The 17,968-nt window shown below is 38.3% G+C and overlaps 1 protein-coding gene across 2 annotated transcripts; it reads right to left on the bottom strand.

Annotated features, from left to right (window-relative positions):
• Positions 1 to 942: 942 nt before the first annotated feature.
• On the bottom strand, positions 943 to 17,094 carry SPRYD7 (SPRY domain containing 7). Of its 2 annotated transcripts, XM_082859338.1 has the most exons (5): positions 16,956 to 17,094; positions 11,678 to 11,794; positions 9,314 to 9,480; positions 4,457 to 4,559; positions 943 to 1,115 (listed from the first exon to the last, which is right to left on the bottom strand). In XM_082859338.1, the coding sequence occupies exons 1-5, from the start codon at positions 17,059 to 17,061 to the stop codon at positions 1,018 to 1,020; spliced, it is 591 nt and encodes a 196-aa protein (XP_082715464.1). In that variant the 5' UTR covers positions 17,062 to 17,094; the 3' UTR covers positions 943 to 1,017. The 2 variants fall into 2 exon arrangements, with proteins under 2 accessions (XP_082715464.1, XP_082715465.1); XM_082859339.1 differs by lacking the exon at positions 4,457 to 4,559.
• Positions 17,095 to 17,968: the final 874 nt, after the last annotated feature.

The raw sequence follows: 17,968 nt of genomic DNA, 5'->3' as shown, positions 1-17,968 counted from the left end.
ATGCCCATCTGGAAAGGAGACTCTACCAGATATAGAAAGTGATTTGTTCAGCTTAGCAGGGTGTTATCTAAAGGTCAGGGATTCTTCCTGAAAACTAGGCAAAGGCTCAGGGTCGTGGAGAGAATTCACTTATCTCCAAACTTCTGAAATAATCAAGGGTGAAGTGAATTACTGTATAATTAACAAAACAGGAAGAACATGTATTTAATATACTACTGAATAGTCCTTAATTACTAATATTTTATTATTCCTTACAGAAAAATGCACATTTAAATAAAAGTCCTTAAAAGAATAATCTCATTTCCACCTAAGTTGAAAGCATGATACTATTCTAAATGTCTGCTGTGTAGGCTACATCACCAATCAACCAATACTTACTCAGGTATTGAAGTAACACAGCATGACGGTCTTCAACAAAATACTCTGACAGCTACTACAACACTTATCTCCTTTCACAAAGAAAATCAAAAGCAATGACATACAAACAAAATAAGCAATTTAAATTTTAAGAAAAGTGGTACATTTTATAGTAAATAAATCGCCAAAAATGAAGTTGCCAATAACATAAACTTGTCACTTTGTTATACTCTATATAAAAAAGACACTGAGACACAAAATTATTGGACTGCAGACTTAAAATAGTTAATGAGGTCTACACTTCAGAATGACAAAAACCTCCACCCAACTCTGTATCTCTATCAAAACAAATATTTTATGTTAAGATTCCCTTTTAAATATCTATATACGTATTTCCATTTAATACTGTTAATCAAACCCACAGTCATATTTATTTAAATAAGAATTAAATAAACTGCCCCAAATGCTGATTTCATTATCACAAAACCTAAGTATTTTAAATCACAACTTCAGGATGGTATATTGTATACTTTGGTTCCTTAGACAACATTAACGAGCATATTTTTAAGGATATATTGTCATCTGTAGGTCAGGTAAAGCTTTATTAAATGGTAAACACTTTTAACAGTGCAGAAATACAAGTTTCAAAAACAAATACATTCAGAAGATCTGCTGTTCAAATAATATCTTTTCAAAACCAGGTGGAGGAGTATGATAAAATTCACTGAACTGGCAATCCAAAATTGCACTGTCATCAACTAGAGATAGAAAAAAAAGAAAATAAATTAGAAGCAAACACCTTAATTTGAATGAATACATAAATTATAAACTGTTTTCATAATGCCATAACATTAATAGGCAGGAAGAATAAACGCATCTGCTATCCAGGTTACAAAACATGATCCTATTGGGTAAAAATAACCACAATGAAGAATAAAATCTATCAAGAACACTGAAAGGAAATACATCAAAATATTACTAATAATTATTTCTAGATGATGTAAATATCGGTAATGTGAGTTTTTCCTTCCTTACCTACCCGTATCTTCTCAATTTTACACATTAAGATAAATTACTTCTTAAAAAATATTTTATTAAAAAAATTATAGATTCACAAAGAGTAGCAAAAATAATACAGAAAGTCCTGTGTACCCTTCACTCAGCTTCCCCTAGTGGTAACATCTTACACAACTACAGTACAATATCCAAACCAGAAAACTAACACTGATACTAACACTGTTCATTAGACTACAGGCCTTATTTAGCTTCTACATATTTTTACCAGCATTTACTCAAGAGAAATGAATGCATATATCCACATAAAGCCTTGTACATGAATGTTCACAGCACCTTTATTTGTAATGGCCAAAAACTGGAAACAACTAAATATCCATTAACAGGTGAAGGGAAAAAACAACTGTGATATATCCACACAATGAACAATACTACTTGGTAATAAAAATCAATGAATTGTTGATACATGCTACAACATGGATAAATCTTAAAATAATTATGCTGAGTAAAAGAAGCCAGACAAAAAAAGAATACAAATTGTATGATTCTATTTATATAATACTCTAAAAATGCAAGATAATCTGTAGTGACAGAAAGCAGATAGTGGCTGCATGGGGTGGGTGGGGAGAGGTGAGTAGAAAGCATTAAAAGGGGGCAGGAGGACACTTAGGGGTGATGAATATGTTCATTATCTTGACCATAGTGATGATATGGGTGTTCACTTTATAGCTACTTGTTAAACTGCACATATATGTTTAATACACATTAGTATTTTATACTTAATAATAAATGCAGAAAAAAGTTAAGTACTGGATTTGACATTCATGAATCACTAGTGATTTTAACAAGGGTGGCTTCAGTGAAGTGGTGGTAAAGGCACCAACACCGGTTGAAGAACAGGTGAACGATACAATATAAACAGTGACGGAAGCTATTCTATAAGAAATGCAGCCATATAGAGAAGGGTAAACAGAGGACTGGTGAGGGTACGAGTTTAAGGGAGGGTATTTTGGAATGAGAATGATTCAGAATGTTCAACAGACATTGAAGAGAGAGGTTGATGACATAAGACAGAGATGAAATAATGACAGTAAAGTCCCAGAGTCGGGGAGTTTGAAATCTAGACCAGAGACTGAGTTTTCTGAACATGAAGGGCACCACTTCCTCTAAGATGGGATGGGAAGAAGGCAAGACTGGAGTAGATCCAGAAAAGCTTCAGGAGGATGGGGAGGAAAGCTGGAGTTTACCACTGATGGTCTGTTTCTCTATAAACTGGAAGGGGAGGTCAATCTATGGAGAATGAATAGGGAATTCAAGAACTACAATGAAAGTCTGGAATGTGCAGAGATGTAACAACACTTTTCTTTAGTGTTATGCAGTGTTGTCTCTCCATAGGTTGAATGCAAGAACTGACAAAATGAATGACTGGATGGATCTAGGATTAGGGATAGGATAGAAGACAAAGGGTAAGGGAATTTGAATTTTATTTTTATCTTTGATAGTATCTGGCTAAAATATTTGATTTAATTGGACTGATTTATCAATTTCAATTTATAAAATACATTACTATATATAATTTATTACCTTTAACTTTATTACATTAAAAATAATGCCAAATCAAAGAAACAGTTTAGAATAAAAATCGCATTTGCTATATTCATTTATAACTCAGTCATTCTACTGATATTTATTTCATTTCTCAGACTAAACTATTTTGAATATTAAGCTACATTCCCATGTATTTAAGTAAATACATTTCTTTTAGGCTTACCCAATATTGCAAATACACTAACCTATATCAAGCTTAAAAATACACCTTTACATGCAAAGACATGCAAAGATATAGAAGGCAAAAATCACTGAAAAGTAATAATTTAGGAAAAAAGAAGATAAATGAAAACCTTAAAATAAAGCACAGGCTATGACTGTTATTATCAAATTATTAAATATTTTTATTTGTTACTGTATATTTTTCTGCCATTCCGAACAAACACTGCTATTTTTCCAGTAAGTTACTACAAAAAAGTTAACAATTTGTTTTTATTATGGCTCAAATCCTTAGATTAATTGATTAAAGTAATTAAATGAGAAAATGTTTTTAAAGCAACTAAAACCACAGGCAGAAAAATCATATACCTGTTGATTTAAAGTTGATAACATAAAAAATGAAGAATAGAGTGATAAAGGCACAGTGCTTATGTATATTTTTTATAAAGAGAGACACCTTATTTTTTAGAGATACAAATAAAATAGTTAAGAATAAAATGGTATAATGTCTGGCATTTGCCTCAAAATACTACAAGGAGGGGGAGATGAAGAACAGGAGGACTGCAGGGAGGGGATGAAACGTGACTGGCTACTAGTTGATAATTGTTTGAAGTTGAGTGATGGGTACATGAAAGTTAATTATTCTATTCTCTTCTATACATGTTTGAAATTTTCTGTAATAAAATTAAAGTAACTAACTGGTACAGAGTCATCTCTAAGTAACCCAATTCTTGGAGGGATACACTTGTACAGAAACTATAGTACTTACACATACATGGCTATCAAAAGCAAAACAATCAATATGAAACCATTCTAAGTCAATATTTCTCTCAGAAGAGTTTTAACATTTAGGTAATTTTATAAAGGTAACCAATGCTCAATCTACTACATTTAGGTAATTTTATAAAGGTAACCAATGCTCAATCTACATGAAATTCCCATCCCTATTTCCAAAATATTCTTTACAATTACATTTCCTGGCCATCTAACCCTCTCTAACAAATGGCAGAAATATCTTTTTGTAAATTCCATAAAGCTTTTTGGAACTTTCTAGAATATAAGACTATATGATATAAAAGGGAATATGGTTATTGCATATTTAAGTATAATCATTGAATTTAGCAAGTTTACTTTTTAAATATATGGGGAATAAAAACTTTCCTTGGTCCTGTCAAGTGGGATTGTGATAACCTACTGAGTACACTACAGAGGTCCTTATTAACTTGTCCAGCCTTCCGAATGACAGTTATAAAGTTAATGAAAATGCTAAGCAAAAGTTAACATATATCTAATAATGTTTAGCAATATTTTAGCTTACCATAAACAACTGGATACACTGTCCCTCGTATACCTGATGCTGGACAATGCATGTTTTTTCCATTCAAATATACATTTAATTCTACATGGTCATATGTAATACCCTAGGAAACAAAGTAAATATTAAAAAGGGTAAAAATATACATGTTCCATAAAAACCTGAATAGCCAGAAAGCACTGATTGGGGAGCATGGAAACACAAAAAACTAAGCAAAAGGTCACAACAGCTTGTATTAAGGTTTACAATTAGGTAGAATTTACTTGAACTGAGCTAAAAAAAATTAGTGGTGATTATGTGGGGGGAAAAAGGTAAAATCCCAAGAGTCCACATTAAAGGTAAAACTAAATCTTAGTATTATATTCAGATAATCTGGATTTTATATTTTGAATATTAAGATGATATAAGTACTATATACTGTAAACAAAGAGACCTTTTAAACTCATATAGAAAACACTGCTCTTTATATACAGAATTTGATCTCAAGGGGGGAAAAGAGTGAAGTTTTCACCATTAGGGATTATTATCTGTCACTGCTTTCAATTGTGATGAATTGTCTTTATACAACTTATTTCCAAAAAGAAATGATATATTTCTGTATCTCTTTACCTTGGCTTCAAATATGTCAAGTGTATTACCAAGGTAAAGTGGGTATTTACAACTGCATATAATTGGTAATTAGTATCAAGTTGAAAAATAGAAAAACAACAGCTCAAAAGACTTTAAAAAGACAATAGAATAAAAATATATTACTTTGTACATTATTAATGGTACACAAATCACAATTAATAACAATTATTATTATTAATGCTGGAAAACAAATAATCTGTATTATGTACCAAACACTATTCTAGGCACTTCATATTTACTCATTTAATCCTCGTAAGATAGGTATTTTTATTATCCCCATTTTACAGATGAGGTAGCTAAAGCACAGAGAGGTCAAATAATTTACCTGAGTTTGCACAGTTAGGAAGTGGCAGAGCTGGGATTTAACCTCATGCAGTATGGCTTCGGAAAACTTATTCTTAATTGCCACGCAATTCAAAACTTCAAAACTTTTAAGAACTTTTATACTTTTAAAACTCTCTTTAAGACTTTGTACAATATTTACTAATTGATGACAAAAAGAGAGCTTTACTTTGAAGAATTAAGAATAGACAGTGGAGACCTTTCAATAGAAACCATCACAGACCAAGAAGCAACCACTTCAAGGATTTCTGACTGTGGATAAATTATATGAACCTACAAGCTTTTAAAGGCAGAAAAACATCTTACAGATGATCTAGTCTTAACTCCCTCACTTTCCAGTTAAGATAGCAAAGGCCCAGATGAGTCAATGTGTTAAGTGCTATAAAAGATTCTCAAATCTTAGCAAGGCCAGGGTTAGACTAAACAGAAAGATAAATGCTGCTTTTGTTTCACTTCAGTTTACGTACTTAAATAATAAAGCTAAGTGATGGCTAGGACTAGCTTTTTTAATGAAGTCGTCTGTTTTCATTTAGAAAACATGATTACAAAAATAAATAAATAACATGATTCCATAAAAAGCAGTGTGTTACTCCCTTTACAGGATTACTGGGAATCTAGCAGTTCAGATCAGCAGGCTGTAGTCTGGGCACCCTTCCCCACCTGCTGGCAGCATCACCTACTGCAAGCAAGCAAATTTTCAACCCCTCCCTCCAGCACCAATACCCAGCACCCGAGAGAGAAGCGAGGAAGGATGTGAGAACCCCTGCCCTCCAGCAGCACAGTTTAAGTTCAAGTATTTTCTAACTTAATCCGTCCTTTTTTTTTTTTTTGGCTGTGCCACGTGCATGAGGGATTTTAGTTCCCCGACTAGGGATCGAACCCATGGCCCCTGCAGTGGAAGTGCTGAGTCCTAACCACTGGACTGCCAGGGAATTCCCTTAATCTGTCCTTTTATATGCTCTAGAAACTAGGTTTGATTCTCTCATAATGATACTGAGAAATGTGATGTGTTCTAAGGATTTATCAATAATTATTTGCAGGTTTGGTGAAGCGACTCTGAAATTAGACTGCCTGAGATCACTCCAAATAAGAAGTTATTACTTAACTTCTAATCTGTAAAATGGTAATAATACCACCTATTTCACATGGTCATTAAGAGGATTAAACAATTTAATCCCTGCCAGGCACTTAAAGCCATTCTGGCCCATAATAGATGCTAGAGAAGTGTTTGCTATTATTATTATTGTTACACAGAATGTTTATGAAACTTCTCTGAAATTAAACTGAAAACAGCAATTTTAAAATGTAATCTGCACTTTTCTAAACTATATATAAAAGGAAAAAATAAGCATAAGCTGTTTCAGGAATGCCTCCCTGGTGCTGTAGTAGGCCCTGTTGGTACTATGATTACTGTATAAATACAATCATTTGGTTAGATGTTGAAAGCTTGTTTTTCTTGATTCTCCTGAGAGAATGGTATATGACTGAAATTCTACACATGAGAATGTTTTTCCTGTCTTATAATTCATTCCTCTTTTCCTATGCTATTGTCAGTAATTTAGTGAAATTTGTTCTCAAATGTTTAAACTAGGAAGATAAAGTTAATAGAGTAGGATAATGTTTTACTTTTCAGGATTCTGCTTATATTTCATCTTTTTGAGTCCTCCTTTTATCAGAATGGGCATAAAAACTCAAAGTCTAATTTATTTATTTATTTTAATTTTTGGCTGCATTGGGTCTTCATTGTTCTGTGTGGGCTTTCTCTAGTTGTGGCGAGCGGGGGCTACTCTTCGTTGCAGTGTGTGGGCTTCTCACTGCAGTGGCTTCTCTTGTTGTGGAGCATGGGCTCTAGGCACACAGGCTTCAGTAGCTGCAGCACGTGAGCTCAGCAGTTGTGGCTCGCGGGCTCTAGAGAGCAGGCTCAGTAGTTGTGGTGCACGGGCTCGGTTGCTCTGCAGCATGCCGGATCTTCCGGGACCACGGATCGAACCCGTGTCCCCTGCATTGGCAGGCGGATTCTTAACCACTGCGCCATCAGGGAAGTCCCTCAAAGTCTAATTTAATAATGCTGACAGACTAAAAATGACATTCTTAAATCTGTCAATTTGAGGTATCAGTCACCTCAGGGAATGAGACAGGAAGGCAAGAATAACATACAGTAGAAGTTCAGTACATCAACAAAGAAAAACATTTGTTACTGATTAACCTATCTTATGTTTGAATTTCATTTTTTAGTATAAACAGGTTGACGGCACCAACCTGACTTCAAGATTCTCTTCCACGAAATAACCATTTGAATAAGGGTGTTCTACATTATGGGTATCTGGCAATGACCTACAAACACAGAACCAACTATTCGAAAGGAAAAGCAGATTTTAAAAATGGTTTATGCCTTTAGTTTCCTTTAGTTAAGTTAGGAAAAACATACTTTCAATAATTTACCTATTTGAAGACTCTTCTTCACTTTTTTTTTTTTTTTTTTTTTTGCAGTACACGGGCCTCTCACTGTTGTGGCCTCTCCCGATGCGGAGTACAGGCTCCAGACACTCAGGCTCAGCGGCCATGGCTCACGGGCCCAGCCGCTCTGCGGCATGTGGGATCTTCCCGGACCGGGGTACGAACCCGTGTCCCCTGCATCGGCAGGCGGGCTCTCAACCACTGTGCCACCAGGGAAGCCCCACATTTTTTAAATTGCATAAAAGATCAGACCATAATTAAAAATCATTTCCACATCTTCCTTCACTCTCTTCAAAATACTGTATACTTCTTTAATTCAATAACCTGGATTTACCTTGTCTGTTTTATCTTATTATTAGAAACTCTCTCTAATTATTTACAGATTCCTTTCAACTTGGTATGAGAGCCAGGAACCGAAGTCTCTGCGTAAGGAGACCCAAGAACTCTGTTCTCAGTCAATAGCTAATGGCCTGAACTCAGTGTATAAGGTTCTTGGACAACACTATTTGAGAGGAAGTATCTGGAAAAAGGCAGAAACGGATCTCTGGATTACATCTTCAATAGGGTGGCTTTGGTAGAGATTTAAATATATCTAGTTGGGAATAAAAACAGAAGTCAATAATATGTAACTCCTTCTATCCCCTGCTTTCCAAAAAAAGTTTTCTACAATCAAGCCTTAGAATATTGAGTCAGTTTTTTGAAGAGTTCTGAAAGTGAAGGAAGTTTAGTAAGGTTATGTTTAACAAGGACCAATGCTCCTGATAAAATGCTGTACTTCTTTAACAGAAGTTCATAACAAATTAAGCAATAAATGTCAAATTTTTCTCTAAGAGATCTCCAGCTGCAAAAATACCTAATATTTGGGCTTCCCTGGTGGCGCAGTGGTTGAGAGTCCGCCTGCCGATGCAGGGGACACGGGTTCGTGCCCCAGTCCGGGAGGATCCCACGTGCCGCGGAGCGGCTGGGCCCGTGAGCCATGGCCGCTGAGCCTGCGCGTCCGGAGCCTGTGCTCCTCAACGGGTGAGGCCACAACAGTGAGAGGCCCGCACACAGCAAAAAAAAAAAAAAAAAAAAAAATACCTAATATTTTCTAATATAAGGGTTAGCAAACTTTTAAAATTGTGGGCCAAGATTTCTTTTATGTGAGAGAAGCAGGAAATGATCAGCAGCCAACCTGTCATCAACTCTCCCTTAAATGGAAATAAGGGTTCACGCTTATTTTCCTGGCCAGTGGCAGCTCTAGAAAGAAGGCAGTTAGGTAAGGCAGCAGCATCTACATCAAGTGCTCTCTTTGGAAAATGTACTACCTCATTAGATCCAATTCTGGTGCTTTGGAATTCAAACCACAAACTCAGAGGCAAAAGTAGAAACACTAAAAGCAGTTCAAGTTTAATAATTTACAGTGGAAAACAACTCCACAAGAAAACTCACCACCACGTCTCCCTCCTGTGGAAGGCTGTTTGCTGGCAGCCTATTTTTCTCCTCATTGTTGTGATATAGGGCTCCATCATTTCTCATCACCAGACTATGCACATCTCGGCCAAGAGGGATCTGATTCAAGTTAACTTTCTGAGTTGCAACACCAATACCCCAGATTCCTAAAAATATAATAATTTAAATGCTCCCCAAATCTGCAGTATACAAATATGAAAGGAGTTGTTTTTAAAGAAAGTGGCGTATTATCACTAAACTATTTTTTTGTTAATCTTTAAAAAAATTCTTTTAAAAGTAGTTTGCAAACTATACCATGTTCTCCTGCAGATGTAGTACAGCCTGGGAGATAAGCGAGTGGGCCCTGGAGTTGTACTACCTAGGTTTAAATTCTGACTTTGCTATGTCATCTTGGGCAAGTTACTTAACCTCCCCCTGCTTCCTCACCTGTGAACTATGGATTCTAACAGTACTATCCTCTTAAAGTTATCAGAAGATACAGCAAGATCATCCAAGTGAAGCACTTGCAACAGTGTAAGTATTTAAAAAAAATGGGTAAGTAAAGCACAGAGGAAGTATTTTTAAAAGATACTAGCTATTGTCATCATTATTATTATTATTCTCTAAAAATATTATTAAAAAGCTACACAATGAATTTAAATGGCCTGGGGTTCTAGTTCAAGCACCACCTCTGAGAAGCAGGAATTTACTGTCTTTACTTTTTGCATCTATAATATGTGACAAATAATATATGACCTGGTCAGTATCATGGAGAGGAAAAAAATAATGATAAAGTGTAAAATCATTTTCTTATCCAATACCTTAAATTCATGAGTTTAAAACGTTTTGGTCTAAATTGACTTTTAAAGCAAGCAGCTCTCTTCTTAATCTAACAGAATACCTACAACTCCTGGTTACATCTCAAAGGGTTTCCTTCTCAGTTTTTATCAAAATCAGTTAGGAGAAATTCTATAGATCAAAGAATGTTTGAAGACCATGTTGTCAATCAATCAGTTTTCCTGGATTGAGTGAGACCATCAGAAAGCTGCATGTCTGGACTTCACTGTCTTGGCCTCCTAAATAATTTGATTATATAATTTATCCTCCAAGGTGGGACAAGAGTGACAACAGGTGATAATACTAATTTCATGGGACAACAGTTCTAGACAGGGTTACAGAGTCCCCTTACTCCTAAAGAACTGTGCACACTGTGATACACTTGGGCACAACTGCCTGAAGCTTTCATTGAGGGAACAATGCTACAAACTCCAATAATGCACTTATTCTAGAGATATTATTGAGGATAGCACCCTTTATAGAAAATCCACATAAAAATTTGTATTACATTTCAGGCTCAAGGAACTATCTGCTTCTCTTGAGAAAAGGTATGTTATACTTGAGAAGATTACAGTAACCAGAGACATTATGCAGCCAGTGAGTTAACTTACAAAAGAATGGAATGGAGGACAGATTCAAATTTATTTCACACACTTAAGAAAAATCAGTATTTAAAATGAATTTAAAAAACAAGCCCCAGAGGAATATTTTATGTCATTCAAGTAAGAGTAAGAGCAGAATTAATTTACTCCACTCTAGATTTCCAATTCTGTACGTATATTACTCATGCCATGTTTCACTAGACATTTCTTTATAATAAAGCCTTAAAAAAATTTCCCCATATTCAACACTGCCACAAGTTAACTAATTAATAACTATCATAATACTCATGTAGAATTGCTATACAACTAAAGAAACTTCAGAATTAAAAAAAATTTTTTTTAAATTTTTAATTGAAGTATAGTTGATTTACAATATTGTGTTAGTTTCAGGTGTACAGATTCATAAATTTTTAAAGAGACTTTAGACTTCTATCAGAATTCTAAATCTGCCAATTGCTTCAGAAGACACTGAATCAGGGAATCTTAACAAGAGTTAAGAGAAAACCTCAGGATCATAAGTTTAATTTTATCCTAAGATAAAACAGCAAGAGTCTACACCTTATATGCTTGACCAAATGAAATGGTTCATCTAGCTGCCACTAATAATTAACCATATTAATAATAATGCTTGTGCCTTAAACTGAACCAGTATGTCGTGTCTTTTAAACACTTTCATGTATATAGCTCATGTGAGGCAGGAAGGGCAGCTCCTGTAATCCATTTTATAGATGAGAAAACTGAACCTAATATAACGAAATTGACTAATTAAACCAGGATCACACAATAAGATGTGGAAGAAAATGGTCTTCTAAGTAAGCGTTTGGTGTTTTTTTAATTACCTCATTAATCTTTTTCATATATTGAAAATTACTCCTCATATTTAGAATAATTAGGACTTTTAATAGTCAAGTACCATTATACCAACCTGTGGACTGGATTTTGAATTCAAAGTAGCTTTTGTTTTGATGTAAAGGTGCACTGGCTAAACAACCTCCTGTTCCACATATTCTTCTTCCATTTTTTACAATGACAACATCCGTTCCTAAACAAAAGAATATAGACACTGTGTAAAGTTTTATATTCTCTTAACCAACAATCAAGGTTAATTTGTTTCACTTTTAACTCTTGGTCTCCAAAAAATAGGGAGACTATATATACTTTGAAATATAAAAATACTGATAAATTATTTAAAATATTTAATTTACTTTTTTCCTGGGAGAACATTAATATTAATTTGTGGCTAGAAATCTTGTTTAATTAGGCAGTTTCAAATAAATAGTAATTCTGAATTATACTGAATATTTGAAACACTTTTAAGGTAGAAGTAGACTTTTTTTTTTTTGGCTGCGCCACGTGGCTTGCGGGATCTCAGTTCCCCGAACCCCGGACGACGGCAGTGAAAGCCCAGAATCCTAACCACTAGGCCACCAGGGAACTCCCAGAAGCAGACTTTCTTAAATTTTAGCCAATGAATCAATTTGATGATTTCATAAATATCTTGATTTAAATAAAAACATAAACACTTAAAAGAAACTGGCAAATTAGTACCATTTTCAGTTCAATCTAAACAAATCAATCTGCTAAAAACTGACTGAATGTCTACTAGGTACAAGGTCCTATGCTAGTGCTTTGGTCAAGTAAGAATTGAAGATGAATGGAACAAGGAAAGGAACATACATCTATGTTCTTGAAATAGCTGACACGGGGCTTCCCTGGTGGCGCAGTGGTTGAGAATCTGCCTGGCAATGCAGGGGACATGGGTTTGATCCCTGGTCCGGGAAGATCCCACATGCCGCGGAGCAACTAAGCCTGTGCACCACAACTACAGAGCGTGCACTCTAGAGCCCAAAAGCCACAACTACTGAAGCCCGTGTGCCACAACTACTGAAGCCCACGCACCAAGAGTCCATGCTCCGCAACAAGAGAAGCCACCACAATGAGAAACCCGCACACCACAATGAAGAGCAGCCCCCGCTCACTGCAACTAGAGAAAGCCCGCACGCAGCAACGAAGTCCCAACTGAGCCAACCAACTGAGCCAAAAGAGAAAAAAAAATGGGGCTTCCCTGGTGGCGCAGTGGTTAAGAACCCGCCTGCCAATACACGGGACACGTGTTCGAGCCCTGGTCCGGGAAGATCCCACATGCTGCGGAGCGGCTAAGCCCATGAACCACAACTACTGAGCCTGCGCTCTAGAATCCGCGAGGCACAGCTACTGAGCCTGCGTGCCTAGAGCCCGTGCTCCACAACAAGAGAAGCCACTGCAATGAGAAGCCCGCGCACCACAACGAAGAGTAGCCCCCGTTTGCCACAACTAAAGAAAGCCCGGGCCCAGCAATGAAGACCCAACGCAGCCAAAAATAAATTTAAAAAAAAATAAGAAATTGCTGTCATGGAAAAATGCTAATTTTAGATTTTAAAAATGTTTGTAAGATAGCTGCTGTCAATCATATTGCAAACATGTAAACAAGATTTTAACATCATTAAATGCATTGTATTTTCATGGGAAATTTTAGTTCAAGTAACATTTGATAGATGAGAGTGAGAAAAAGTCTCTTCATAATGTGACTCCAATACCAATTCTTTTCCAAATATTGATTTAGGAAAGCTTATCAGAGAACATGAAAAAAGTTAACAAAATTCTAATACGTAAGAAATATCCCGTAACATCGAGGCATGTGATTCCCAAGATCCGTAACCAGTATGACTTTTCTGGTAGTAAGTGTACAAGCCAAGCAGATCTGGCTGTGAGAACTGTAGGGAACTCCTCCAGAGGGGGTTAAATAAAACTAGAACATAGTAACAAAAGGTATTAACAGGGAGGCAGGTCTCTCATTAACTCACTGTTGAATTCATACTTAAAAAATTATTTGGGACAAATACATAAGAGAAATACCAAATTTTCAGATTTTATCACAATTCTAAACTGGTTGATTTAAGAAAGACACTCTTATTTAAGGTAAAACTAAGATCCTATTATATGATTATTAAAAACTTATTAGCATCCTTTTTTTTTTTCTAATTACAAATGTTAAACTGCAAATTCTGGGAAAGTGTCTTTATACATAATTTACATCTGGCTGCCCCATATACCTCAGCAGTTTCAACTGGAGAACATCCAGGGCCCAGCTCCTCCTTGATGGCAAAGACCATGGAGTGCTTGGCATCCAGCAGACGCTCGACAAATAACTGATACAGAATTGAATGAATATGCTCTGCTAAGTACTGTGAAGTGGACATGTAGTATCTGTTTTCCCTTTCCCAACAGACTTTGCTCTGGAGATCAAAACAGTTCCAAGGAAGCTGACTCAATCTCTGGTTTCAGGGGTACAGCTTTGACCTAGGTTAAGTTAATCAGTGCATTCCACATTTCCTGGCCACACTGACTGAGTGAAAAACGGTTATATGACCTAAGCCACTACCATCAGAGATAGTCTCAGGACTTTTGCAGAGAGAATGAAGGGATAAAGATTCTCTCATTCTTGCTGGATCTGAATGAGGAAGCCTACAGCCCAGGGAGAGGCTGCAAGTTATCATGGATGCCAGCCTTCAGGAATAAGCAGCAGAAGACAGAGGAAAGAGATGAAAAGAAGCTCAGTCCTTAGCAGCACTGAGTCTTCCTGAAGATAGTGCTGCTTTTGTACTTTTTAAATTTACATGAACCAATAAATTTCCTTCATTGTTTCAACTGTTTTGAGTTGCAGGTTTTACAGCTTGTAACTGAAAGCATCCTAAGTGAAAAACATTTCAAAGAACTATGCAAATAAATGGTTTTTTTTTTCATACCCAGCAATACATTTTGGTTTTCATACATATCTCTGAGTTGGAACCACAGAACCAACTCTGAATATGCTATTATTCTCTTACTTCAATCTCATTTCTTATCTCCAAGGCATTCTGCTAGGTACTGAGATGTTTTATACAGAAAGATGGATATATTCACAGAACATTTTAGAGTGTTTGTCAATCACTGGGGAATTATCTTAAGCTTATTCCATTTCTCTTTTTTAAGTACAAAGATATCCTACATTTGGATCTATGTGATTTGTACAGTTTCATTAATTATCAAGATTGCTTAGAAAGCCAAGGCAAATTTGAGTATAGCCAGAACACATATAAACATAGGCAAAGTGTATTTTTTAAAAAACATTAGACATTTCCAAATGAACGGCATCCCTTTCAAAGTAGCTACCTTGGAAGACATTCATTTCTAAAAAGTCAATTCACAATTAAATATGGAGGTTGTGGCAAAAATGAAGATATTTATAAAAACTACTCCACAGAAAATCCCAAGAGGAATTCCAAATCGTTTTAAGTGATGCAGCATCACCAAAATAAGTGACAACTTTGAAAGAGACAACATTCATTTGCATATGACGTGTATAGACTATTTTCTTAACAAAAATCGGCAATCACATTCTTTAGGTGACCTAATACAGCCTTTCACATATCCAAATACATGCATACTCACTCAGTGTGCTTCTCATATTTCAACTTAAGATCAACTGATGCTTGAAACCTGTTCCTAACTTGATGAGCCTCTCCTCTTATATTATTTGCTTTCTAAAATCATGCTTCTTCTGTGATTGAAGAATTTGAATTTACTGGAAGACAGGTTAAGAAAAGTTTCCACGCAGATGGTAATGGGGGATGACATTACTCTACTGAAAGATGCTGGGCAGCTCTGGAAAAAGGAGAACATAGTGGAATGAGTACAAGCGACCGGTTCTTCGTAGAAGAAGAGACTAGAGAAAAGGAATACTTTAAAGAGCAGATTGTAGTAATTCAGGAGTTTGGCAGTAGAGATAGAAAGAGCTAAAGCTGACCATAGGCTCCAGGATCTATGCGTGGTTTTCCTTTATTGTGTTCTTAGCATCTAAAACAATGCCTACCATATAACATCAGCCAATAAATATCAGTTGGGTGAACGAATAAATGAAATGGAAACATTTTCTGAGGGAAATTATAGAATTTGAACATCTGTCTATAAATGATGATGAATAAGAAATAAAGAGATATACATACATATATATTCATGTATCAGGGGTCTATATTATACTTGGGATATCTAGGAATTAAAATACCCACATACAAAGTGGTAAACAATGATCACATCTGTGATTTAGTACATGCTACAGACATATAATGAGCAGAGTATTTCCAGAATTATAGAGAATCTGGGCGGGAGAGGGTTTTGCTATAAATATTAAGAATTCCCTTTGTTATTTCAATGCACTGTCCTTTAGCCAAAGAGAGATGTGGGGAAAACTGAAAATGCAGATGTATACTTTGAAGAGAATAATCCGCAAAAAACACAGTACTCTGAAGTAATTATAGTGGGAAATCTCTCCTTCTAGAACCATATTCCAGAAGCATGGAACTACAGGGGACAAGTCTAAGAACAGAAATAATAAGGTGGTAAAAGGGGAGAAGAACAGAGGGGAGGAGAAGAACGTTAGGAGAGAAGCTGTAAGCTCATTTGACAGTGGAAGGAAAAAACATAGATGCGAAGAAGCAAAGCGCTGTTTTATTTCTGCAATAGCCTGACCTGCTGGGAAGAGGCCGGTCAGGAGAAATTACAACACCTCTAAGCGTGACTAACAGGGGTCGGACAGTGGGAGGTTTTCGTTGAAATGACAGGTTCTGACCTGAGCGGTGGCTTCAGGCTTCTGCAACTTGCCTTGTTTTGACTTTAGGAGATGAGAGGAAAATCATTTCCAATAAAACAACCGATAAATGATGGGCTAAGAGAAAGCTGTCAGGGCAGAGGAAGGAGCCGAGGACAGCTGAAGCTTTCCGAAAATGTGTGGGACTGGACTGGAGCTAGGCAGTGGAGCATTGTAGGAGGAGAACAGAGTCCTCCCCACTCCCCTCGAAGGTGACGTCTTACACGAGTCCCAGGAGGCGGCAGCCGGGAGGACACTGCTGTGGAAACGGGTAGGTCCACACACCCATCTTCCCAAGACAGGAGCTGACAGGGCTGCGCAGCTCTGAACGCAGAGCCGGGCCGAGGTGGGGTCGGCCGGAGTCTGGAGGAGACCCGCGAGGCCAAACCGGGTCCAGGGCAGCGTCACAGGGTGAGGGACAGGGCGCGGAGCCCGGCGGGGCCCGGCAGCGTGCGGTCCTCGTAACTCCAGGCTGACCCCGACCAGCCGCGCCCGACCCGGGGTGGGCCACTGGGTCTGGGGAAGGGAGAGCCCTTACCCATGTGCTGCGTGTCCAGCTGCACGGCCGGCATCTCCTTCAGAGGGATGTGGCCCGTCCCGCCATCTCTGCAGCACCGCAGGCAGCAGAACACCGAGGCGGCCATATCTCAGGGACCTCCGACGCCGCCACCACCGCCTACCGCGCCTAGACCGCGGCGACACCACCCCCCCACCCCTCTGCTCCGCCTCCCGCCCCCTCCCGAGGGCCGGAGGGCGTCTGGGTGGAGCGCGGAGGCCGGTACCGCGACGCCGCAGGCCGGGAGGGCGCAGCGCAGGCTGAGGCGAAGCCAGCTAGGGCGGAAGATACGGAGGACCGGCTGGAGGGGCGGGGCCGAGCCGGGGGGCGGGGCTAGTGGCGAGGCGAGGCGGAGCGCGTGCCGGACAGGCGGGGGATGGCGTGAGCCTGCGCGCAGGAGACTTTTCCTTTCGGGCCGCCCAGTCTGTGTGCCGATATTGACGGCCGCGCGAGCTTGTCTGGTCTCTACAGAAGCTCAGGGGTCTTCGGGTGCTGTATTCTTAAAACTGTGTCCCGCACTTCGACGTTATCTTTAGGGATGAGTTGACAGAGGCAAATCTGGCTGGGGGAGTGGGAGCTGATTTAGAAGAGCCCCACGGTTTCCCCCGCGCGCCCAGGAGTGAGAGAAATTTGCCTCCTGGGAGAGCCTCCGCCATACACCCCCATCACGCCCCCACTACCGTGGCGGGTTTCTGAAGAGTTTTCTCAAGTCCTAAACAGACGCACAGGGCCCGGAAGTAATGGCTGTTAGTGACTGCACCGTGGATATGCACCCGGCGCTCTAAATCGTCGGTCCTGCTGCATTTTAGGTGCAGAGATGGGCGTTCCGTGACCTTTGGTGCCGCGCGGCCGCGGGAGCCCAGGAAGCCACCTCGGGAGGGGACCTCTGGGGCGGGGCGGGGCGGGAGGGCGATTCTTGACCGGCGTCTAATAGGCTCACCCTGTTCGTGGACAGAGGATTCGGATTCTCATGAGTGTGATGGGAGCTCGGAGGC

The sequence above is a fragment of the Leucopleurus acutus genome (genome assembly GCF_964270905.1).
Source record: "Leucopleurus acutus genome assembly, chromosome: 18".
Taxonomy (NCBI): Eukaryota; Metazoa; Chordata; class Mammalia; order Artiodactyla; family Delphinidae; genus Leucopleurus; species Leucopleurus acutus.
Note: the sequence above shows the minus strand (reverse complement) of the source record. Positions and strands in the feature narration are given on the sequence as shown.